The sequence below is a fragment of the Oncorhynchus masou genome, chromosome 33, assembly GCF_036934945.1.
Source record: "Oncorhynchus masou masou isolate Uvic2021 chromosome 33, UVic_Omas_1.1, whole genome shotgun sequence".
NCBI classification, from domain to species: Eukaryota; Metazoa; Chordata; class Actinopteri; order Salmoniformes; family Salmonidae; genus Oncorhynchus; species Oncorhynchus masou.
Window position 1 is genome coordinate 24,889,238 of NC_088244.1, and position 19,828 is coordinate 24,909,065.

General features: G+C 42.5%; 1 protein-coding gene across 2 annotated transcripts; it reads left to right on the top strand.

Moving 5' to 3' along the window:
• Positions 1-1,795: 1,795 nt before the first annotated feature.
• LOC135528088 (tyrosine-protein kinase SRK3-like) lies at positions 1,796-18,452 on the top strand. 2 transcript variants are annotated; one of them, XM_064956886.1, is made up of 8 exons: positions 1,804-2,517; positions 6,161-6,282; positions 6,765-6,931; positions 15,639-15,786; positions 16,127-16,285; positions 16,612-16,793; positions 17,197-17,353; positions 17,594-18,452. In XM_064956886.1, the coding sequence occupies exons 1-8, from the start codon at positions 2,171-2,173 to the stop codon at positions 17,791-17,793; spliced, it is 1,482 nt and encodes a 493-aa protein (XP_064812958.1). In that variant the 5' UTR covers positions 1,804-2,170; the 3' UTR covers positions 17,794-18,452. The 2 variants fall into 2 exon arrangements, with proteins under 2 accessions (XP_064812959.1, XP_064812958.1); XM_064956887.1 differs by lacking the exon at positions 16,127-16,285 and having other exon boundaries at positions 1,796-2,517.
• Positions 18,453-19,828: the final 1,376 nt, after the last annotated feature.

Consider the following 19,828-nt stretch of genomic DNA (forward strand, 5'->3'; position numbering starts at 1 on the left):
TTTGGTCAGATATACAGCTCGACATAAAAACAAGAAAGGAGAAAAAATGGCTGACTTTTTATTTTTCTATCAGGGCAGTGTACAGCTACAGTCAAATTAAAATAGTTTTTCCAACCATAGTGTGTTTTATTTTATAATTTGGTGGTGCTTTGGATTCCTCTGTTCTGTTTTAGGTTTTCAACTTTACCTATTGTACCAGAAGCTGATTGTCTTTCTCAGTTTCGATTTGAACCTAATACCAATGTGAAACTGTATTTTCCTCCTGATTTTGGACTCAGTGGAAGTGTGATGTTTACATGTACAGATTTTTGCTATTCTTTTTTTGTTTTGTTTGGTCATTTCTCTCCACCCTGTTTTAAGTTAGTCTGATACCTTGTATATTGATGGGAAATGGGACCATGTCTAAATTAGGTTAATGTCACATGGACACATATTTAGAAACTGGGTGTTGGGAGAGCTGTGTGCTTGGCTTAAGGAATGCCCTCTCCTCAGCTTACCTGATACACACAAACCAGTGAGTCACAGTGAACTGAAGCTCTGGTGTGGCCACTTTACCAATATAGGAGAATTTGTTCCTTAGTGAATTATAAGCCATTGACATGCCCTTGAAGGGTTTTCTAGACTATTAGTATATTTAGTGAGGAAAAACTCAACTGCAGACAAAAACCTCAGGAAAAGGACATCACTTTTTTAACACATCTTACTGAAGGCCCATTTCCCTCATTGATACCATATAAATTATATCAAAATAATTATAATGTTTTATATTTATTGTGTTATATATATATATATATAACAGTGAATACCTTTTTTCCAGTAGATGTGGCTATAAAAAAAAATATTATTTAGAAATATATATATATATATATATATATGTATATATATATGTATATATATATATATGTATATATATGTATGTATTATGTGTGTGAAGCAACTTAAAGATTGAAAAAATAAGAAAAAAAATATTTCTGTTTGTTTAATGCAAAACAGCATGGGTGGTTCTTTTCCCTAACATATCACTTTGATTAATGAAAAACCAATGATTTGAAATTAAGCTTTCTTAAGTGTGATGTCACTGCTAAGGTCAAATGTTTCCAAACTTAAATGTGACTTTTTTTCTCCCAAGCTGTACATCACAAAGCTAAATATACTAATAAAACAGTGTGCTATCTATTAAACAGAAACCAATGTCTTTTTGTCTTTTGCCGGGGATGTCATAAGGGAACGGTTGTTTTTACAAAATATATGTATAGGTATTACCTTGAGTGGATATTTGTTTATTTTTTGTTGTATACACTAAATGGCACAACATAACAACTGAATGCTTTATTGTAGGCTATACGTTTACATTCATATTGTGTTCATTGTACAATACAATATATTTCCAAACCAATGAGGAATTGAGGTGTACATCATTACCATAGTCTACTTCTACATTATACACTGTGATAACCAATGTGTTATAATTGTGTTACCAGCATCTTTCTTTTTTAACAGTAAAACTAAGAATTTAAAAAACAACATGTATTAGTATATTGATAAGGAGAATTACGTATAATAGATAGGGAATTATCACTTGCACCAGAGTCAATGGTGTAGTTGTAGATGGACAGATATACTCTGGGGTGTTGTTGATTTAACCGCCAAGCACAAGCAGCAGGCGTTCAGGTTCACAGACGCGGGGATAGCGGGAAATGTCTAGTGTTCCAAACAAAAACCCTGACTATACGCATTTCGTGGACCTGGCTCAGAAAATGCCACTTGCAGTGCAGAGATTTTGACCGTATTCCAGAGAGATGCGGTATTTGCTTATCATTCATTGGAGGACAAGTATAGGTAGGCTATTTCCTCTTTTTTAGGCGCACTTGGCAAATGACTGAGGATCAATGTGGGCACAATTTGACATGGATATCTCGTTTCCGCATTCCCACGGTCAACAGTACTGTGTCCCTGATCCATCTCAACACAAAACCGGTTTCTCCTGATTATCAACCTAATTATCGCTGATGCCGCACTATGTTTGCTGTGAAGGAGAGAAAGGGCAGCTCGAAGACGTCTCGAAACTGTATATGCCTCTGGCTTTCCTATTAACACATCTATTTTCGCGTCGTATTGTCGCGGTTCCCTAAAAAAAACCTGGATACCTCGGCGTTGCGACTGGCTTGGGATGGAGGTTTGTTGTCGTGGTTGCATGCCATGCTGTAGTCGACTATGGAACTGGATATGGCCCGAATTCCATTACCCAAATATGACCCGACCAGCCGAAATCCCCACTATTTCAGGTGATATCCGTGCCCCGTCCCCCAAGAAGAAACCGACTCAGCTCTATGCGGCTCTTTTCGATTTCGAAGCCAGGAGCGAGGAGGAGCTGACTATCAAAGAAGGTGACAAGCTGTCAGTAATAGAAAAGAGGGGGGATTATGTGCTTGCCAAAAAACTTACCGGTTCGATGGAGTCCGGACTGGTCCCGGCTACATATGTGGCCATTCTACAGGACGAGTTCGCAAATCACAAGTGAGTGGCGCGTCTATGCGCGCGGTCAACCTCAATATTGTTTCATTCATAATATGCAGTTACGATTTCACCATGTTTCGGGTTTGATTGGCTTTTGTCCACCATATTGTATAGGATCATGGTAAACCTGGTAGGTTAAACATGATCCTATACAATATGGTGGACAAAAGCCAATCGGTATTCCACAACCTACAGCGACATCTTTTTGGACGTATTTATGATTATATTTTTGGGGTCTGATCTGGACCGGCCTTAATTGATTTCTGGACACATAGCCGCGGGAACTAGGGGGTACTGCTGAAAATGTATAATTATACTTTTTTTTCTTCACAAAAGTAGCATGCTGGGCCTTTACTAGTCCTGTATTAAAAATCAAATCAAATTTTATTTGTCACATACACATGGTTAGCAGATGTTAATGCGAGTGTAGCGAAATGCTTGTGCTTCTAGTTCCGACAATGCAGTAATAACCAACAAGTAATCTAACTAACAATTCCAAAACTACTGTCTTATACACAAGTGTAAGGGGATAAAGAATATGTACATAAAGATATATGAATGAGTGATGGTACAGAGCAGCATAGGCAAGATACAGTAGATGGTATCGAGTACAGTATATACATATGAGATGAGTATGTAAACAAAGTGGCATAGTTAAAGTGGCTAGTGATACATGTATTACATAAGGATGCAGTAGATGATATAGAGTGCAGTATATACGTATACCTATGAGATGAATAATGTAGGGTATGGAAACATTATATAAGGTAGCATTGTTTAAAGTGGCTAGTGATATATTAGCGGACCAATATAGCCTTTTCTAGCGTAGCTCGGGCAAAAAAAATCACAGCACCCCCACCCTGCAACATCTTCCATCTGGACCGACCTTGATTTGGCTAAAACATAACACTATATTTACAAAATATATGAACACCCCTTCAAATTAGTGGATTTGACTATTTCAGCCACACGTTGCTGACAGGTGTATATAATTGAGTACACAGCCATGCAATCTCCATAGACAAACATTGGCAGTAGAATGGCCTTACTGAAGAGCTCAGTGACTTTCAATATGTCACCATCATAGGATGCCACCTCTCAAATGCCTGCCCTGCTAAAACTGCCCTGGTTTACTGTAAGTGCTGTTATTGTGAAGTGGAAACTTTTAGGATCAACAATTGCTCAGCCATGAAGTGGTAGGCCAGACAAGGGGTGCTGAAGCACGCAGCGTGTAAAAATCGTCTGTCCTCGGTTGCTTCCAGAGGCAGTTTGGAACTCATTACCAAGTCCCAAACTACCTCTGGGAGCAAAGTTAGCACAAAAACTGTTCATCGGGAGCTTCATACAATGGGTTTCCATGCACGAGCAGCCACACACAAGCCTAAGATCCCCATGCACAATGCCAAGTTTTGGCTGGAGTGGTGTAAAGCTCACCGCCATTGAACTCTGGTGCAGTGGAAACACGTTCTCTGGAGTGATGAATTACACTTCACCATCTGGCAGTCCGACCGACAAATTTATAAAAAATAAAAACAGAAATACCTCATTTACATAAGTATTCAGACCCTTTGCTATGAGACTCAAAATTGAGCTCAGGTGAATATTGTTTCCATTGATCATCCTTGAGATGTTTCTACAACTTGATTGGAGTACACCTGTGATAAAGTCAATTGATTGGACATGATTTGGAAAGGCACACACCTATCTATATAAGGTCTCACAGTTGACTGTGCATGTCAGAGCAAAAACCAAGCCATGAGGTCGAAGGAATTGGCCGTAGAGCTCCGAGACAGGATTGTGTCGAAGCACAGATCTGGGGAAGGGTACCAAAAAATGTCTGCAGCATTGAAGGTCCCAAAGAACACAGTAGCCTTCATCATTTTTAAATGTAAAAAGTTTGGAACCACCAATACTCTTCCTAGAGCTGGCCGCCCGGCCAAACTGAGCAATCGGGGGAGAAGGGTTCCTCTGTGGAGATGGGAGAACCTTCCAGAAGGACAACCATCTCTGCAGCACTCCACCAATCAGGCCTTTATGGTAGAGTGGCCAGACCGAAACCACTCCTCAGTAAAAGGCAAATGACGGCCCACTTGAAGTTTGCCAAAAGGCACCTAACGACTCTCCGCCCATGAGAAACAAGGTTCTCTGGTCTGATGAAACCAAGATTGAACTCTTTGGCCTGAATGTCAACTGTCACGTCTAGAGGAAACCTGGCTCCATCCCTGCGGTGAAGCATATTGGTTTCAGCATCAAGCAGATGTTTTTTAGGGACAGGGGACAGGGGGAGACTAGTCAGGATCGATGGGAAGATAAACAGAGTAAAGTGCAGAGAGATCCTTGATGAAAACCTGCTCCAAGAGCGCTCAGGACCTCAGACTGGGGCGAAGGTTCACCTTCCAACCGGACAACGACCCTAAGCACACAGGCAAGACAATGCAGGCGTGGCTTCGGGACAAGTTTCTGAATGTCCTTGATTGGCCCAGCCAGAGCCCGTACTCAAAGCCGATTGAGCATCTCTGGAGAGACCTGAAAATAGCTGTGCAGCGACGCTCGCCTCCAACCTGACAGCGCTTGAGAGGATCTGCAGAGAAGAATGGGAGAAACTCCCCAAATACAGGTGTGACAACCTTGTACAGTGGCATCATACCTAAGGAGACTCCTGGCTGTATCGCTGTACAATATGCGCTGTTGAAATTTGGCCATAGAATCAATGACCTAAAAAATACCTAAATACGTCTGTAAATTATGTATTTCCAATGTTTATTCAGAAACAAAGAACCTGTTTTCAACTTCTGGAAAATACATATTTTCTACTATAATTTTAAACCGGATTTCAATGTACGGAAAATACGTATTTTCAACAACCGGAAAATGCATATTTTTTACATCCGTAAGATCCGTCTTTTATATGGGTTTTTTTCAACGTCTTTTTGCTTACTGGGTGGGCTATATTTAACATAATGTTTTATTTGAGGCTCCAAAAAAAAGATTTGGCATGGTCATTATTTCAAATAGAACTAATTCAGATGAAATCATGTCAATTGTTGTTGACTGAGAAGTGACACAGCACCCCTCCCTCCCTTCATGTTTACTACTGCACAGTTGACAGCATTGTAGTATATAACATTTCTGTATGTGGTTTACCGTTTACAAATAAAGTTCCTGTCTTTGTGGTCAGATTGGTGCAACTGCAGTCAAGTTGTAGCTTTAGTAACTACTGTATGCGAAGTACAGCAGTGGATACACAACTTTTGACTCAGCTCACACCCACACCTGAGAGTTTCAGGTGAAGCCTAAGCGTCATGGAAAGGTACCTAGTGTTTGCAGCACAGCCACACCCATTCTTGTTAATTACTGTAAATAGCCTTCCTTACTTACTCTCTGAATGGAGTCTAGTCTATAAACCACACAAACACTTCCACTCAAAGCAGCTTGAGTTTGAGAAATATATCAATTATTAGATTACATTGATATTTGGGGGGGTTCACCGCTGTTGTTTTTTAGGGGAAATGTGTCTGTGTCTGTGTCAATGTGTGTGCTCTTGTCTGCTCCTGTGTGCAATTGTGCATGTGTCTCTTTTTGTCTCTCTGTCTTCCTCGTTCCCTGTCTGCCTGTTCATCTATCCATCTGTCTGTCTGTTGAGGTGGTATTATGGGAACATCAACCGGCTGAAGGCGGAGAAACTGCTCCTAGCCTCTCAGAATAAGGATGGCTCGTTCCTGGTGCGCATCAGCGAGAGCCACAGTGATGAATACACCATCTCAGGTAAGCCCATATTGCATGGTCACATGTTAATTACTTGGTAATTCATTAACACAAGCATCATATGCACCATTTGGTAGCTCTGAATTCATTTAAGTAAATAGCAGAAAAGACCCATTGTTACCCACAGAGATCCTACTAAATTACATTATTACATTAGAGTTCTAATATTTAATTATGTTGTTACCACACAGCTTCACTATTAAATACTAAGCAAACAAATACCAGTGGAAAAAGAAGTGCAGTCATTCATTCACCAATGGGTGGCAATAAAGTACTTCAGTAGTTGAGAACCACCATCCTCTGATCACCCACTGTACTGTAAGCAATGTCCAAGTGCTCATATGTCCTGTTGCTAATATGACTTTGGCCAAGTGTGGGTGTGACATAAGACATTTAAAAAGGAAAACTGTGTGTAAACCACCTTGCTTTTGAAATGTGTCAAATATAAAACAAGTCAAATCATGTTGCCCTCTCCTCCACAGCCAGAAACTATGGGAAAGTGTTCCATTTCCGAATTCAGCGCTCATTGATCGGGGCGTACTTTGTGTCAGACAAGATTTCCTTCGCCACTCTGGGGGAGCTGATCCAATACTACCAGAACAACTCCAGGAGTCTAGGAGTGTCTCTGGATGAGCCATGTGCACAGCAGGTGTGTGTACCACCCGGATCTCACAAACACGTTTTTGGCAGACAAATTCCCCAAAATCCAATCATATTTGTTGGAATGATGTGTTTACTTTGACATCATTATGAAATCAAGAAGCAGTAGTGTAGTAGCAGTGATCAGGCTGTTTTTCCTGGAGACCTCTCCGTGATCAGGTGTCTTCTCTCTTCCTTCCCAGCAGAGATGTGACTGAATCAGAGGCTGTGGAATGCCCCGCAGACACACACGCACCCCTCCTCACTTCAGGCCCTTTTTATTTCATTTTATGCTTTTCAATTTGGCTATTTACTTTAGTATTTGCATTTATATTTCTTAGCAGTTAGACTGATGTTGCCATTTTATACACAATTTGATTGTAGGTGTAGTTATTTGTGCGAAAATCATTTGTCCTCCATGTTCAATTCGACAACAAACAAAAAAAGTAAATGAGAAGCTCATACCAAGACTAGCATGCCTTTACTGCAGTTGACACTTCTGTAGCTTCCTCGTTTTCTTGCTTGAAACAAACATTTCGACTGAGCCTCTTGAAAGGAAAGCCAAGATGATTTCAAATTCTCTTCATGAGATTGAAAGGAGCAGATGTTACATTTCATTTAACCATGATGACAATGTAAACTTGGTAATCATTTAAGTATAAATCATCCTTTGTAGATTATTTATTGATCATTTATTGATTGACACTTATTTTGTAGCACTTGATTATCTATGAGTCTAAGTATCAAATAATACAGCCTGTGTTTTTAAAGAAACTTCCCTTATCTTTCAATGTACTAAAGCCACCTGATCACCACACACAACGGGGCTGTAGTGGAGTGGGTCGAGAGATTGAAGTTCCTATGTCCACATCATTAAGAAATGAACATGGTCCACACACATACCAATAGAGTCATGAAGGCACGACAACGACTCTTGCCCCTCAGGAGGCTGAAAAGATTTGGCAAGGGCCCTCAGATCTTCAAAACGTTCTACAGCTGCAGTACTGAGAGCCTCTTGACTGGCTGCATTAACGCTTGGCATCCGACCACAAGGATCTACAGAGGGTGATGCGGACCGCCTAGTAGATCACTGTCAGAGGAAGGCCTGGAAAATTGTCAAAGACCCCGGCCACCCAAGCCATAGACTGTTCACTCTGCTACCGCACAGCAAGCAGTACCAGAACGCCAAGTCTGGGACAAAGGCTCCCGAACAGCATCTACCTCCAAGCCATAAGAATGCTGGACAGTTAATCAAATGGCTACCTGGGACTATTTGCATTGACCCTTTTTTGCAGTCGACACTAGTTACCACAGCCACAAAGTCATAAACCCCCCACCAAATTGCTGTAATTTGTCTATTTAAAATCTGATTGAATCTAACCACAAAGCTAATCTTATGCCTAACCCTAACCTTGAAGTAAGACCAAATATAAAAAATAAAATTACGATTATGGCCAATTTTGACATTGTGTATGTGACAACACTTTTTTGCACACACTCATGCATATTGTCACAAACCGTCTCGAAGCCCATAACAAAAAGCGAGACGACGTGGAGATAAGGAATTAAAAAATATATTTATTAACTAAAGTAAACTAATTACAATTAGCAATGGTGTGTGTAAGTGAGTGGTTGCGTGGATAAATGTGATAATGAGGGGTGTTGAAAGGTACCAACGCAAACAAACAAAAACAGACAAAAAAATGCCACAACCAAAATCTAGCAATGTCCTGGGAAGAGGTGCATTTATCCTGGGACACACCCGAGCCCAGGTGTCCCATTTCGCTGACGACTCTTCCGGCTCCGCCCACCAAAATCCTATTAAGGAAAACACGAGCAATGAAAAATAATTCGGCAGACAGAGTGGGAGGGTCGTCCCCCCCCCCCGCGCCTTTGCGTCCACTTGCCCCCGCCAACCTCGTCCTCCCCAGACCTCAGCAACCTTTGCGGGCAGGAAGCAACCTTTAAGAGGAAAGAAAATGAGACCAGAAGGGAACAGACAAGAGCGACAGAACAGGACAATACCAGACACAAAACAACAGTGGTCAGTCACGTGGACATTCAGGAACTGGGAGCACGAGTACAATAGGTACTACTACTGACATACACTTCGAAATGTTGTAGTGCCCACATGAGTGCTAGTGCTTTTTTCAATAACCGAGTAGTTCAACTGATAATGGTTCAACTTTTTGGAAACAAAACAGGCCTCAACACCAGACACATCTGCTTGCAGCAAAACTGCACCTGCCCCCACATGACAAGCATCCACCTGCAAGGTAAATGACAAATCCACGCGAGGAGCAGCCAACAACGGAGTTGAGGTAAGCAACCTCTAGCATCTTCAAAAGCCTGTTGACAACGAGAAGACCACACGTAAACAGCCTTAACTTTCAGCAGATCTGTCAAGGGAGCGACAACAGTAGAGAAGTTCCTACAGAAACTACGATAATAACTAATCATTCCCAAGAAACACATCAGTTCCTTTTTAGTAGTTTGTGGTGGAAAAGCATCAATAGCTACCACCTTAGCCTAAACAGGATCCACTTCACCCTGCCCAACCACCTTTCCAAGGTATGTAATGGTCGCCTGAGCAAACTCACATTTAGCCAGATTTATCGTGAGGCAACCCGCAGCTAGGCGGTCGAACAAGGCTTGAACACGGGACAGATGTTCCTCCCAAGTATCTGCACATATATATATATATATATATCACTACATCGTCCAGATAAACAGCGCACCCAGCCAGACCGGAGACAATCCTGTTCATTAGTCGCTGAAAAGTGGTAATATGGTGAAAAGTGTTAGCCGAAATGCATAACCAAATAAGAGTACAGACCAGAGGGTGTAAAAGGCAGAGATTTCACCCTACGCGTCAGTGGCACCTGCCTATAGCCCTTTAACAGGTCAAACTTTGCTGCGCCGACTTGAACGCAGTCCTCCATCTGAGGAAGAGACAATGAATCTGGCTTAGTGACACTTTACCTTATGGTAGTCCGTACAAAATCTGTTTGTCCCATCCGGTTTACTGACCAAGATACAGGGAGAAGCCCAACTGGAGAAAGGCTCTGCCATCTTTTTCTCCAGCATGCACCGGACCTCAGCATCCAGACAACGCAGTTTCTCTGAAGAAACTCTATAGAACCGCTGACGAATGGGGTCAGCATCTCCAATGTCAATATCATGTTCTATTAAGTTTGTATGTATAGGTGTTTCAGAAAACAAACCTGGAAATCTCTGAATCAGACCAAACATCTCTGTCCGCCCATCAACAAGTAGATGAGTGAGAAGGCTGTCTAAAATATCAAGTGTCTCTGAATTTTACAATCTACCCTGCAGTATGAAATCGTCGGGACCAGGAACATCCTCCTCATTCACAGACCTAGCATGACAAGAACCCAGCGAATTAATGGTATCGGCCAAAAGAACTGTTCAGTCTCAGAGGAACGTGCATAATAGGGTTAACAAATTTACATGGCACAGTAGGTGCGCTTTTCTTTGTTCTGGAGTGGCAGCTAGATAATTTTGCTCTGTGCACTGGCTCACAATGGTATATGGACCATGAAACTTGGCTTGAAAAGGAGAACCAACAATTGGCAGCAGAGCAAGAACCTTGTCACCTGGACTAAAGTGATGAGGCTCAGTTCGCCGATCAAATATGCCCTTCATTCTCTCCTGTGAAGATGATAACTTCTCTTTAGCCATTTCACCAGCGGAGTACAGGCGTCGCCGGAAATCACACACATAAGATAACTGGGACTCAGGGGGCTCGGAAGACTTCCAGTCATCCTGGAGAACAGATAGAAGTCCACACACCCCATGTCCGAACAAGGTCATTTGGACTGAAACCCGTACTCTGCTGTGAAACCTCCCTAGCGGCAAACAGTAACCAAGGCAACCCCTCCTCCCAATCCATCTCATTACAATAATCTCTCAAAGTCTTAAGTGTTTGATGGAAACGTTCCCGTGCTCCTTGACTTTGCGCGTGATAGGTGCTAGACGAATTGTGTTTAATATGGAGCTGTTGGAGAACCTGACCAAACAGATTAGTGAAATGATATCCCTGATCACTCTGAATGACCTTAGGGATTCCAAACAGTGAGAAACTGACTCAAAGTGTTTAGCACAGACTTAGTCGTGATAGACATGAGAGGATAGGCAGCAGGAAACCTAGGGGTCTGACACATCACAGTGAACAGGTAACTACTACCCTTTTTAGAACGAGGCAGAGGACCAACAGTCAATCAGATACTCAAAAGGTTGGCTGAGTACAGGAATAGGAAACAGTGGTACCGGCTTAATAGCTTGATTAGGTTTACCAGTTAATTGACAGGTGTGACAAGTTGATGAACTCAGAAACATCCCTCTTTAACCTAGGCCAAAAGAAATGTCTTATTATGCGGTTGTAGGTTTTCCTCACACCCATATGTCCAGCAACATCGTTGTGGGAAGTTGGCAACACCAACTCACGAAGCTTAACTGGTACAACCTGACCAAAAAACAACTACCATGAGACACCCACTTTCTCATCAGGACATCCTCTTGGAGGAAATAGCCATGGGTGACATCTCCCAACTGTTCCACAGGCACAATTTGGTCACGCAACTCTTCTAATGTGGGTTCAGTCCGTTGCGCGTTGATTAGATCAGAGCAGGGTACAGATAACGGGATAACAGGGAAAGCAGTGACAGACTTCTTTGTGGTATTCTCTTTAACCCGGCGCAGTGACCAGGTCGCCACGGCTCAGAACTGACAGTGTGTTCAAACCTAATCCCTAATTAGAACACTATTCCCCAAATCATTCTCAGCAGAGAAGGGTAACAGACTCCAACACAAATGATTCAGAGGCACCTGTGTCGCTCAGGATCTTCACTGGCACTAGGTCCTTACTTCCTAACAGACACAAAACCCTCTGTAATGAAAGGTAAATAGTCTGGGTCAATATGGACTTTCACATGCCCCTGGGCATGAGACAATGTGTCAGGAGTGAACGGATGTGGAACAGGCGGGGCGAACGCCTTAGGCTTAGATTTAACATAAGCACATGTACTGAATTTACCCCTAGCCCTGAGAACTGGACATTCCTTTTTCCAATGACCTGAACCTTGACAGTAGTAACACTCTTGACCAAAGTCAGCTTTACCACGGGAGTCAGGCTCAACCCTAGTTGAATGAAACTCTGCCCATGAACCAAAGTATCTCGGTGAGCGAGCCCCAAATCTCTCAGAACGCCCCACTCACTCCGAATACGGGGCTCTGCAAAGACACTTTTGTGAGTCAAAATATACTCGTCCACCAAAACCGCAGCTTCAGTGACAGTCTTTACTTTTCGTTCGTAAATGTACGTGGCTATACGATCAGGGATTGTGTCCTTAAATTGCTCTAATCAGATCACACAGCCCTTGGAAAGTCAAAACTGCAGAGGCAGTTTCTCTGGCAAACTCAACATGTGTTTCTCATCCCTTAAGTTCTAAATCGTTGGCGGTAAGCCTCAGGAACCAGTTCTAAATCGTTGGCGTTAAGCCTCAGGAACCAGTTCTAAATCGTTGGCGTTAAGCCTCAGGAACCAGTTCTAAATCGTTGGCGGTAAGCCCCAGGAACCAGTTCTAAATCGTTGGCGGTAAGCCCCAGGAACCAGTTCTAAATCGTTGGCGGTAAGCCCCAGGAACCAGTTCTAAATCGTTGGCGGTAAGCCTCAGGAACCAGTTCTAAATCGTTGGCGGTAAGCCTCAGGAACCAGTTCTAAATCATTGGCGGTAAGCCCCAGGAACCAGTTCTAAATCGTTGGCGGTAAGCCTCAGGAACAAATAACTAACACTGTCGGCTACACTAAGAGCTGAATATGCTTCCTGCGCTTTACCAGTCAGCACACACTGCAACATTAAAGTGTGTTCAGAATCAGGCCAAGTCCTAGCGTCAGCAACACGCTCAAACAACGAAAAGAATGTCTCAGGGTCCTTTTCATTAAATTTAGGCAACAACCGTAAGTTCCCAACAATATCAAATGTGTCCGGGGCACGACCCCTAGGTACATCTGGGTCACCTTCCCAGAGCAAACTCTCCTCTGAGAGCTTTCCTTCCCTAACTAGCTCTAACCGCTCTTGTTGCAGCTCGATTTTAACATGCTCCAAATCCGGTTTGAATTCCAATTCCTTTTCATACTTTAGCCAATCATGCTCTAGCTATAACAGAAGCAGTTCTTTCTGCTGTTCAAAAAGACTACTAGGACTAACCGATGGAGTGGCCACCTTCAACAGCTGTTCTTTAGTACATAATTCTAACAGTTCATCTGATGGAAAGCGAATGAACTCATCTAGGTAAGATGAAAACAAGAAAACAATATATAATCTCTTCCCCTCTGCTGAGCACACCAGACTACAACCAGAGAAATGACAATCACACTGGGCACCACAGAAGAGAGATGAGATATATATGGAGCTTCCCCAAAACCTACAGTAACTCAACCCTAGTCTTTGTGTGGATAATTACTCACTGTAGCTTGCTGGCAAGGAAATAAACCACCAGCACGCTGGCAGATTCCCCCAAGCCACAGATGTGCCCCCGAGACAACTGCTCAGTCCACAGACACCACACAAAAACAACAAAATAACCATGCCCAATGTATTCCAAAGTGAAACATGTCACTAAGCCTAATATGGAACCCAGACCGGCTACACGCGTGCGCCATCGTGCGCTATCGTGCATAAATGTATTTGTCCCCCCACACCCAACACGATCACGACACAGGTTAAAATATCAAAACAAACTCTGAACCAATGACATTAATTTGGGGACAGGTCAAAAAGCATTAAACATGAATGGCAATTTAGCTAGTTAGCTTGCTAGCTAATTTGCCCTATTTAGCTAGCTTGCTGTTGCTAGCTAATTTGTCCTGGAATATAAACATTGAGTTGTTATTTTACCTGAAATGCACAAGGTCTTCTACTCTGAAAATTAATCCACACATAAAATGGCCAACCGAATGGTTTCTAGTCATCTCTCCTCCCAGGCTTTTTCATCTTTGAACTTATATGGTGATTGGCATCTAAACTTTCATAGTATTACCATGACAACCGGCAAAACAGTTTGTCTTCCTATCACCCACGTGGGTATAACCAATGAGGAGATGGCACGTGGGTACCTGCTTCTATAAACCAATGAGGAGATGGGAGAGGCAGGACTTGCAGCGCGATCTGCGTCAGAAATAGAAAGAATTCTATTTTAGCCCTTGGCAACGCAGACGCTCGTTGGCACGCTCGAGCAGTGTGGGTGCAAATAATTGAATAACAGATTTCTACATTTATTTTGCAACGCACGAGACGTGTCCGGTCTGGTCAGCATGTAACAGAGGGAAAAATGCTATAGCTCCGCGTCGCTAGTGTCAATACCCTACCCAAATCTCCCACTAAGGTACACAACCGATTGTACTCACCTCCTCGGACCCATGTCCCAACAGCGAGTAGAGCAAGAGTCTCCAGCCTGGGCAGGGGCCTAGAAACTAACCAATGTACTCTCTCCAATGCAACACACAACCAACTATCCACCGCAGTGGCAAGTATACCAAACAAACAAAGGCAACCAGTACTGGGCACCAAACATTACAACTCAAAAAAGCTGTAACAAAAGATGCAAACAAAGCACCTACCGAGTTTAAAATTAACTCCACGTCCTCCCAAACATAACACACATACTAGTAAGCCAAATGACACTAGTATTAATCCTTTATAATGCAACAAAGTGCTATACACCACAATGTTTAGGAAGCAACCTTATGTTCCCAGATGAACCCCCACTTGTCACGAACCGGCTCGAAGCCCGTAACAAAAAGGAAACGACGTGGAGATAAGGTAAAGTAAACTAAATACAATTAGAAATGGTGTGTGTCATCAGTAGTGTAAGTGAGTGGTTGCGTGGATAAATGTGATAATGAGGGGTGTTGAAAGGTGCCAACGCAAACAAACAAAAACACAAAAAATACCACAACCAAAATCTATCAGTGTCTGCATAGAGAGTGTCTTCCCAATGAATGGGGAAGAGGTGCATTTATCCTGGGACACACCCGAGCCCAGGTGTCCCATTTCGCTGACGACCCTCCCGGCTCCGCCCACCGACATCCTATTAAGGAAAACAAGAGCAAAGAAAAATTATTCGGCAGACAGTTTGGGAGGGTCGTCACAATATTGACGCCACATACACACACTTATGCACTCTCCACATACGCTGATGCTACTCTGTTTATTATCTATCCTGATTACCTAGCCACTTTTACCTCTACCTACATGTACATATTACCTATTACCTCAACTACCTCGTACCCCTGCACATTGACTCCACACAGGTAGTCCTTCTTTTAAGCCTCATTGTTGTAATCTATTGTGTTACTATTTTTATTTGCTAATGTTCTTACTTTTTAACTCATTGTTGGTTAAGGACTTGTAAGTTAGCATTTCACGGGAAAGTCTGCACCTGTTGTATTCGCTGCATGTGACAAATACTATTTGATTTTATTTGACACACTAATGCGTAATAATTTTGCTTGTAGTTTGCACTTTTGGGACTATTTCATTGGTTCCATTGTACTGGGAAAACAAAATTAAGCACAGCTCAAGTATTTGAAGGTATTCGCCATACCCGGTAGCTGTGTTCTGTGCTGCTGTAACAGTGTTGTGGTGTCCAGTTGTGTGAGGCTGCTTGTAACAGTGTTGTTGTGGTGTCCCCAGAGGGAGCTGATTGACATGGAGCCCTGGGAGCATCCTCGGGAGGAGTTTAAACTGCAAAGGAAGCTGGGGGAGGGCCACTTTGGAGAGGTGTGGGAGGCCCTGTGGATCAACCAGAAAAAGAAGGTGGCCATCAAGATGCTCAAACAAGGTAAGCATGCTAGCTCTCGCTGCTATCATATTAATACATGATTCAGCACACAACAAGCAGAATTTTGGCAAGTATTTGATGAGTGACTATTGATGAGGGAATTATTTTCAAAGACATGCAGATGGGCAAGTACAGCAATGGCAAAACGTTATAAAAAGCAGGAACACATGCATGCACAAAACACACAATTACATACTCTCTAACTTTGAGTCAGTCCATTTGGGTCAGGGCTCTCACATTGTTCATAAAGAGATTATAATACTACATAGGGTCAGTCCTAAGCTCCTTATCACCTGGACAGCACTGACCTCAGCTCTCTCCCCCCCCCCCCCCCCTGCAGAGGACACTAAGCAGGATGAGTTTGTGAAGGAGGTGCAGGCACTTAAGAACCTCCACCATCCCAAGCTGATCCAGCTGCTGGCCCTGTGTTCCAGGGGAGAGCCCGTGTACATTGTCACTGAGCTCATGACCAAGGGCAATCTCAAGTCCTACCTGGGCAGTGAGTCAGTCACACCCTCCCCTCTGTACCCCAGTCTTTACATTGCATTCAGTGTGTGTGTTCATAGATGATTATGCTTCACCAATAACATAAGTATTCAAAAACCTCTAGTGGTCATTGGGTGCTTGCCTGAAAAATGATGTATTAGCAGGAATCATATATGGCTTGCATATTAAATAACTCCAACTCAGTTCACCTGACAAAGATCTGTTTGAGATTTAAATGTTTTTAACTAATAAACATATATGTTAAAGCAATTGAGTAACTATGCAGACCTTATCATGCTTGACAGATCCTAACCTGTGCACTCACTATGCTGTTCTCAGCGACGGAGGGTCATGTGCTGTCCTCTGCCCACCTCATCTACATGGGCAGCCAGGTGGGTGAGGGCATGGCCTACCTGGAGGACCGACACATTGTGCATAGGGACCTGGCGGCCAGGAACATCCTGGTGGGAGATGACCTGGTCTGTAAGGTGGCTGACTTTGGACTGGCACGGATCATTAAGGTAAGGATAGAATGGATGTGACATGAATGTGAAATGTATGGAGAAATGAAGAGGGAGAACCTATAGGTTAACTAAAGCTTTAGAAAAATATGCTGTATGATGGACTTACTTATCCTGGTCAAGGCGAAATTGTTCACTCTCAGATAAAGCAAGGATTCTTGCTTAAAAAGCAAAAAAACTAATTGGGACATTTCCATAGGAATAAGAAAATATTCTTAGTAAACACAAATGGTTGGATATGTCCCCTCTCTCGCTCTCTCTCTCTGTGTGTGTGTGTGTGTGTGTGTGTGTGTGTGTGTGTGTGTGTGTGTGTGTGTGTGTGTGTGTGTGTGTGTGTGTGTGTGTGTGTGTGTGTGTGTGTGTGTGTGTGTGTGTGTGTTTGTGTGTGTGTGTGTGTGTGTAGGACAGTGTGTACACAGCCAGCAGAAGCACTAAGATCCCAGTGAGATGGACTGCCCCTGAGGCTGCTCTCTACCAGCGTTTCTCTGTCAAGTCTGACGTCTGGTCCTTCGGTGTGCTGCTCTATGAGATGATGTCACGAGGAAAGATGCCATACGATGGTGTGTGTGTCAAAAGTTTTCAAGACAATATTCTTATTTTTACCATTATACAACATGTATCATGAGAAAAAGTCAACCCTCATTACAGTTAATCTATTAACTCTATCTGTAAAAATTATTTTGAATATTTCTCTCTGACTGATAATATTTATCCCTCTGAATAATATTTATTCTTCTCCCTCTTTCTCTCTCTAAATCTCTCTCTCTTTTGCTCTCGATCTCACACAAACACATACACAGGAAAGAGCAATAAGGAGGTGCTGGAGCTCCTGTCGACAGGCTACAGGTTGTCCTGTCCAAGTAGGTGTCCCCCCAACATCTATCGCGTTATGGTGGAGTGCTGGAACCCAGAGGCCTCCAAGCGGCCCTCCTTCCATGCCCTGCACAGCCATCTAGACACCATGTACTCCCGCATCTACTTCAAGACCATCGAGGTCTAATCTGGAGGAGGAGTAGGAGGCCAAGGGGTGACTGCACTGACATAGACACTCAGACCAATGCAAAGCAGAGGGACTGGACTGCAAGACATTATCTAACATGGTGATCCTTTTTTTAACACCTTTTAGTCTGTTTTTAGCCAGTTGTCTTGGTTTTGTAATTGATGTTTTTATTTAAGGTTATGTGCAATAAATAGTCCTTCCTGGGGAAAGGGAGGAAGGAGATAAGGAAAGGAGGGCAAGAAAAGTGGAGCCACTGTTACAGCCCACCAAGGCCCTATGCTACAGTTTGCCCCACTGCGCACAGGCTAAAGGGCCAGTCATACAGAAAGTGCCTATATGTTTACACACTACAAAGACTTATCTCATAGAGACAGCTCATACAGTCCACAGTGATGAAGGACATGGCCATTGAGACTGGAGTGTGAGCCATAAAGGACATCTTTTGGAATTTCTACCAATGGAAGATTTTCTTTTGAACTGATGCAATTTTGAACAGTCAGTGCATGATATTGAGGAGATATACTAATACCGTTTGGGATATATGAGCCATATCATAAACTTCCTTTATTCTACTTTGATTAAGTCTCTTCCATATCTTGACTATGCCATTGGATATTTAACAACCAAAATGATGATAATAAAATATTTTCTAGATAACAGTCCTGTTACATTGTGTGTGTGTGTGTGTGTGTGTGTATGTTAGGAAGAACATACAATTATAGTGCTTCATTTGTGTACAAAAAACGTAACCACCAAATTTCTTTAAATCCTCCCTAAAATAATGGGAAAGCCACATCAACCTCTGGTGCTTCAATCTTAGTTCATTTATAGCTGGCCGTACCGCGGCGCTGTCCACTGGCTAGGTGCTGAAATCGCAGTTAACTTTCATGACCGCCAAACGCAGTGCAGTCCATTGTGCCGAATTCAATTTCGTCCGCAGTTAGTCTTTCAGCGATATTTGGTGAATCTGGGAAAAAGGGGAACATCTTTTCAATTAAATTCATATTACCACAATTGGATTTGTGTGTTTGAATCAAATAGAAGTAGTGATATGACACGAAAAACGTAGGCCTAGTCTACAGCAGTATGCATTGGCAGCTGGAGTAAAATACATTTTGACTTCTGTTATTGTTTCTTGTTATTATTATGGCCAGTAGGCCTACAGCATTAGCTCGGCAAATCTCCCCAGATGGGTATACAATGCATTCGGAAAGTATTCAAACCCTTTTACTTTTCCCACATTTTGTTACATTACAGCCTTTTTCTAAAATGGATTAAATATTTTTTTCCCCTCATCAATCCATTTAAGAATGATGGAGGCCACTGTGTTATTTGGGACCTTCAATGCTGCATAAATGTTTTGGTACCCTTCCCCAGATGTGTGCCTCGACAAGATCCTGTTTCGGCGCTCTACGGACAATTCCTTCGACCTCATGGCTTGGTTTTTCCTCTGACATGCACTGTCAACTGTGGGACCTTATATAGACACCTGTGTGCCTTTCCAAATCATGTCCAATCAATTAAATTTACCACAGGTGGACTCCAATCAAGTTGTAGAAACATCTCAAGGATGATCAATGGAAGCAGGATGCACCTGAGTTAAATGTCGAGTCTCATAGCAAAGGGTCTGAATACTTATGTAAATAAGGTACTTCTGTTTTTTTATATACATTTGGAAAAATGTTAACCTGTTTCGCTTTGTCATTATGGGGCATTGTGGGTAGATTGATGAGGAACATGTTTTTATTTAAACAATTTTAGAATAAGGCTGTAACGTAACAACATGTGGAAAAGGGGAAGGGGTCTGAATACTTTCCCAATGCGCTGTGCATACATACATACATACATACATACATACATACATTACATTACATTACATTACATTACATTACATAGCAGGATAAATGAGTTGACCAGATAACTTTGATAAACAATCAGAAATAACTATTGATTTTATGGTTCGTTAGGATTTTATGGTTCGTTATCTAAAGTTAGATAAGCTTGGATGGGCATGTTCTAAACATATCTTTCTAAA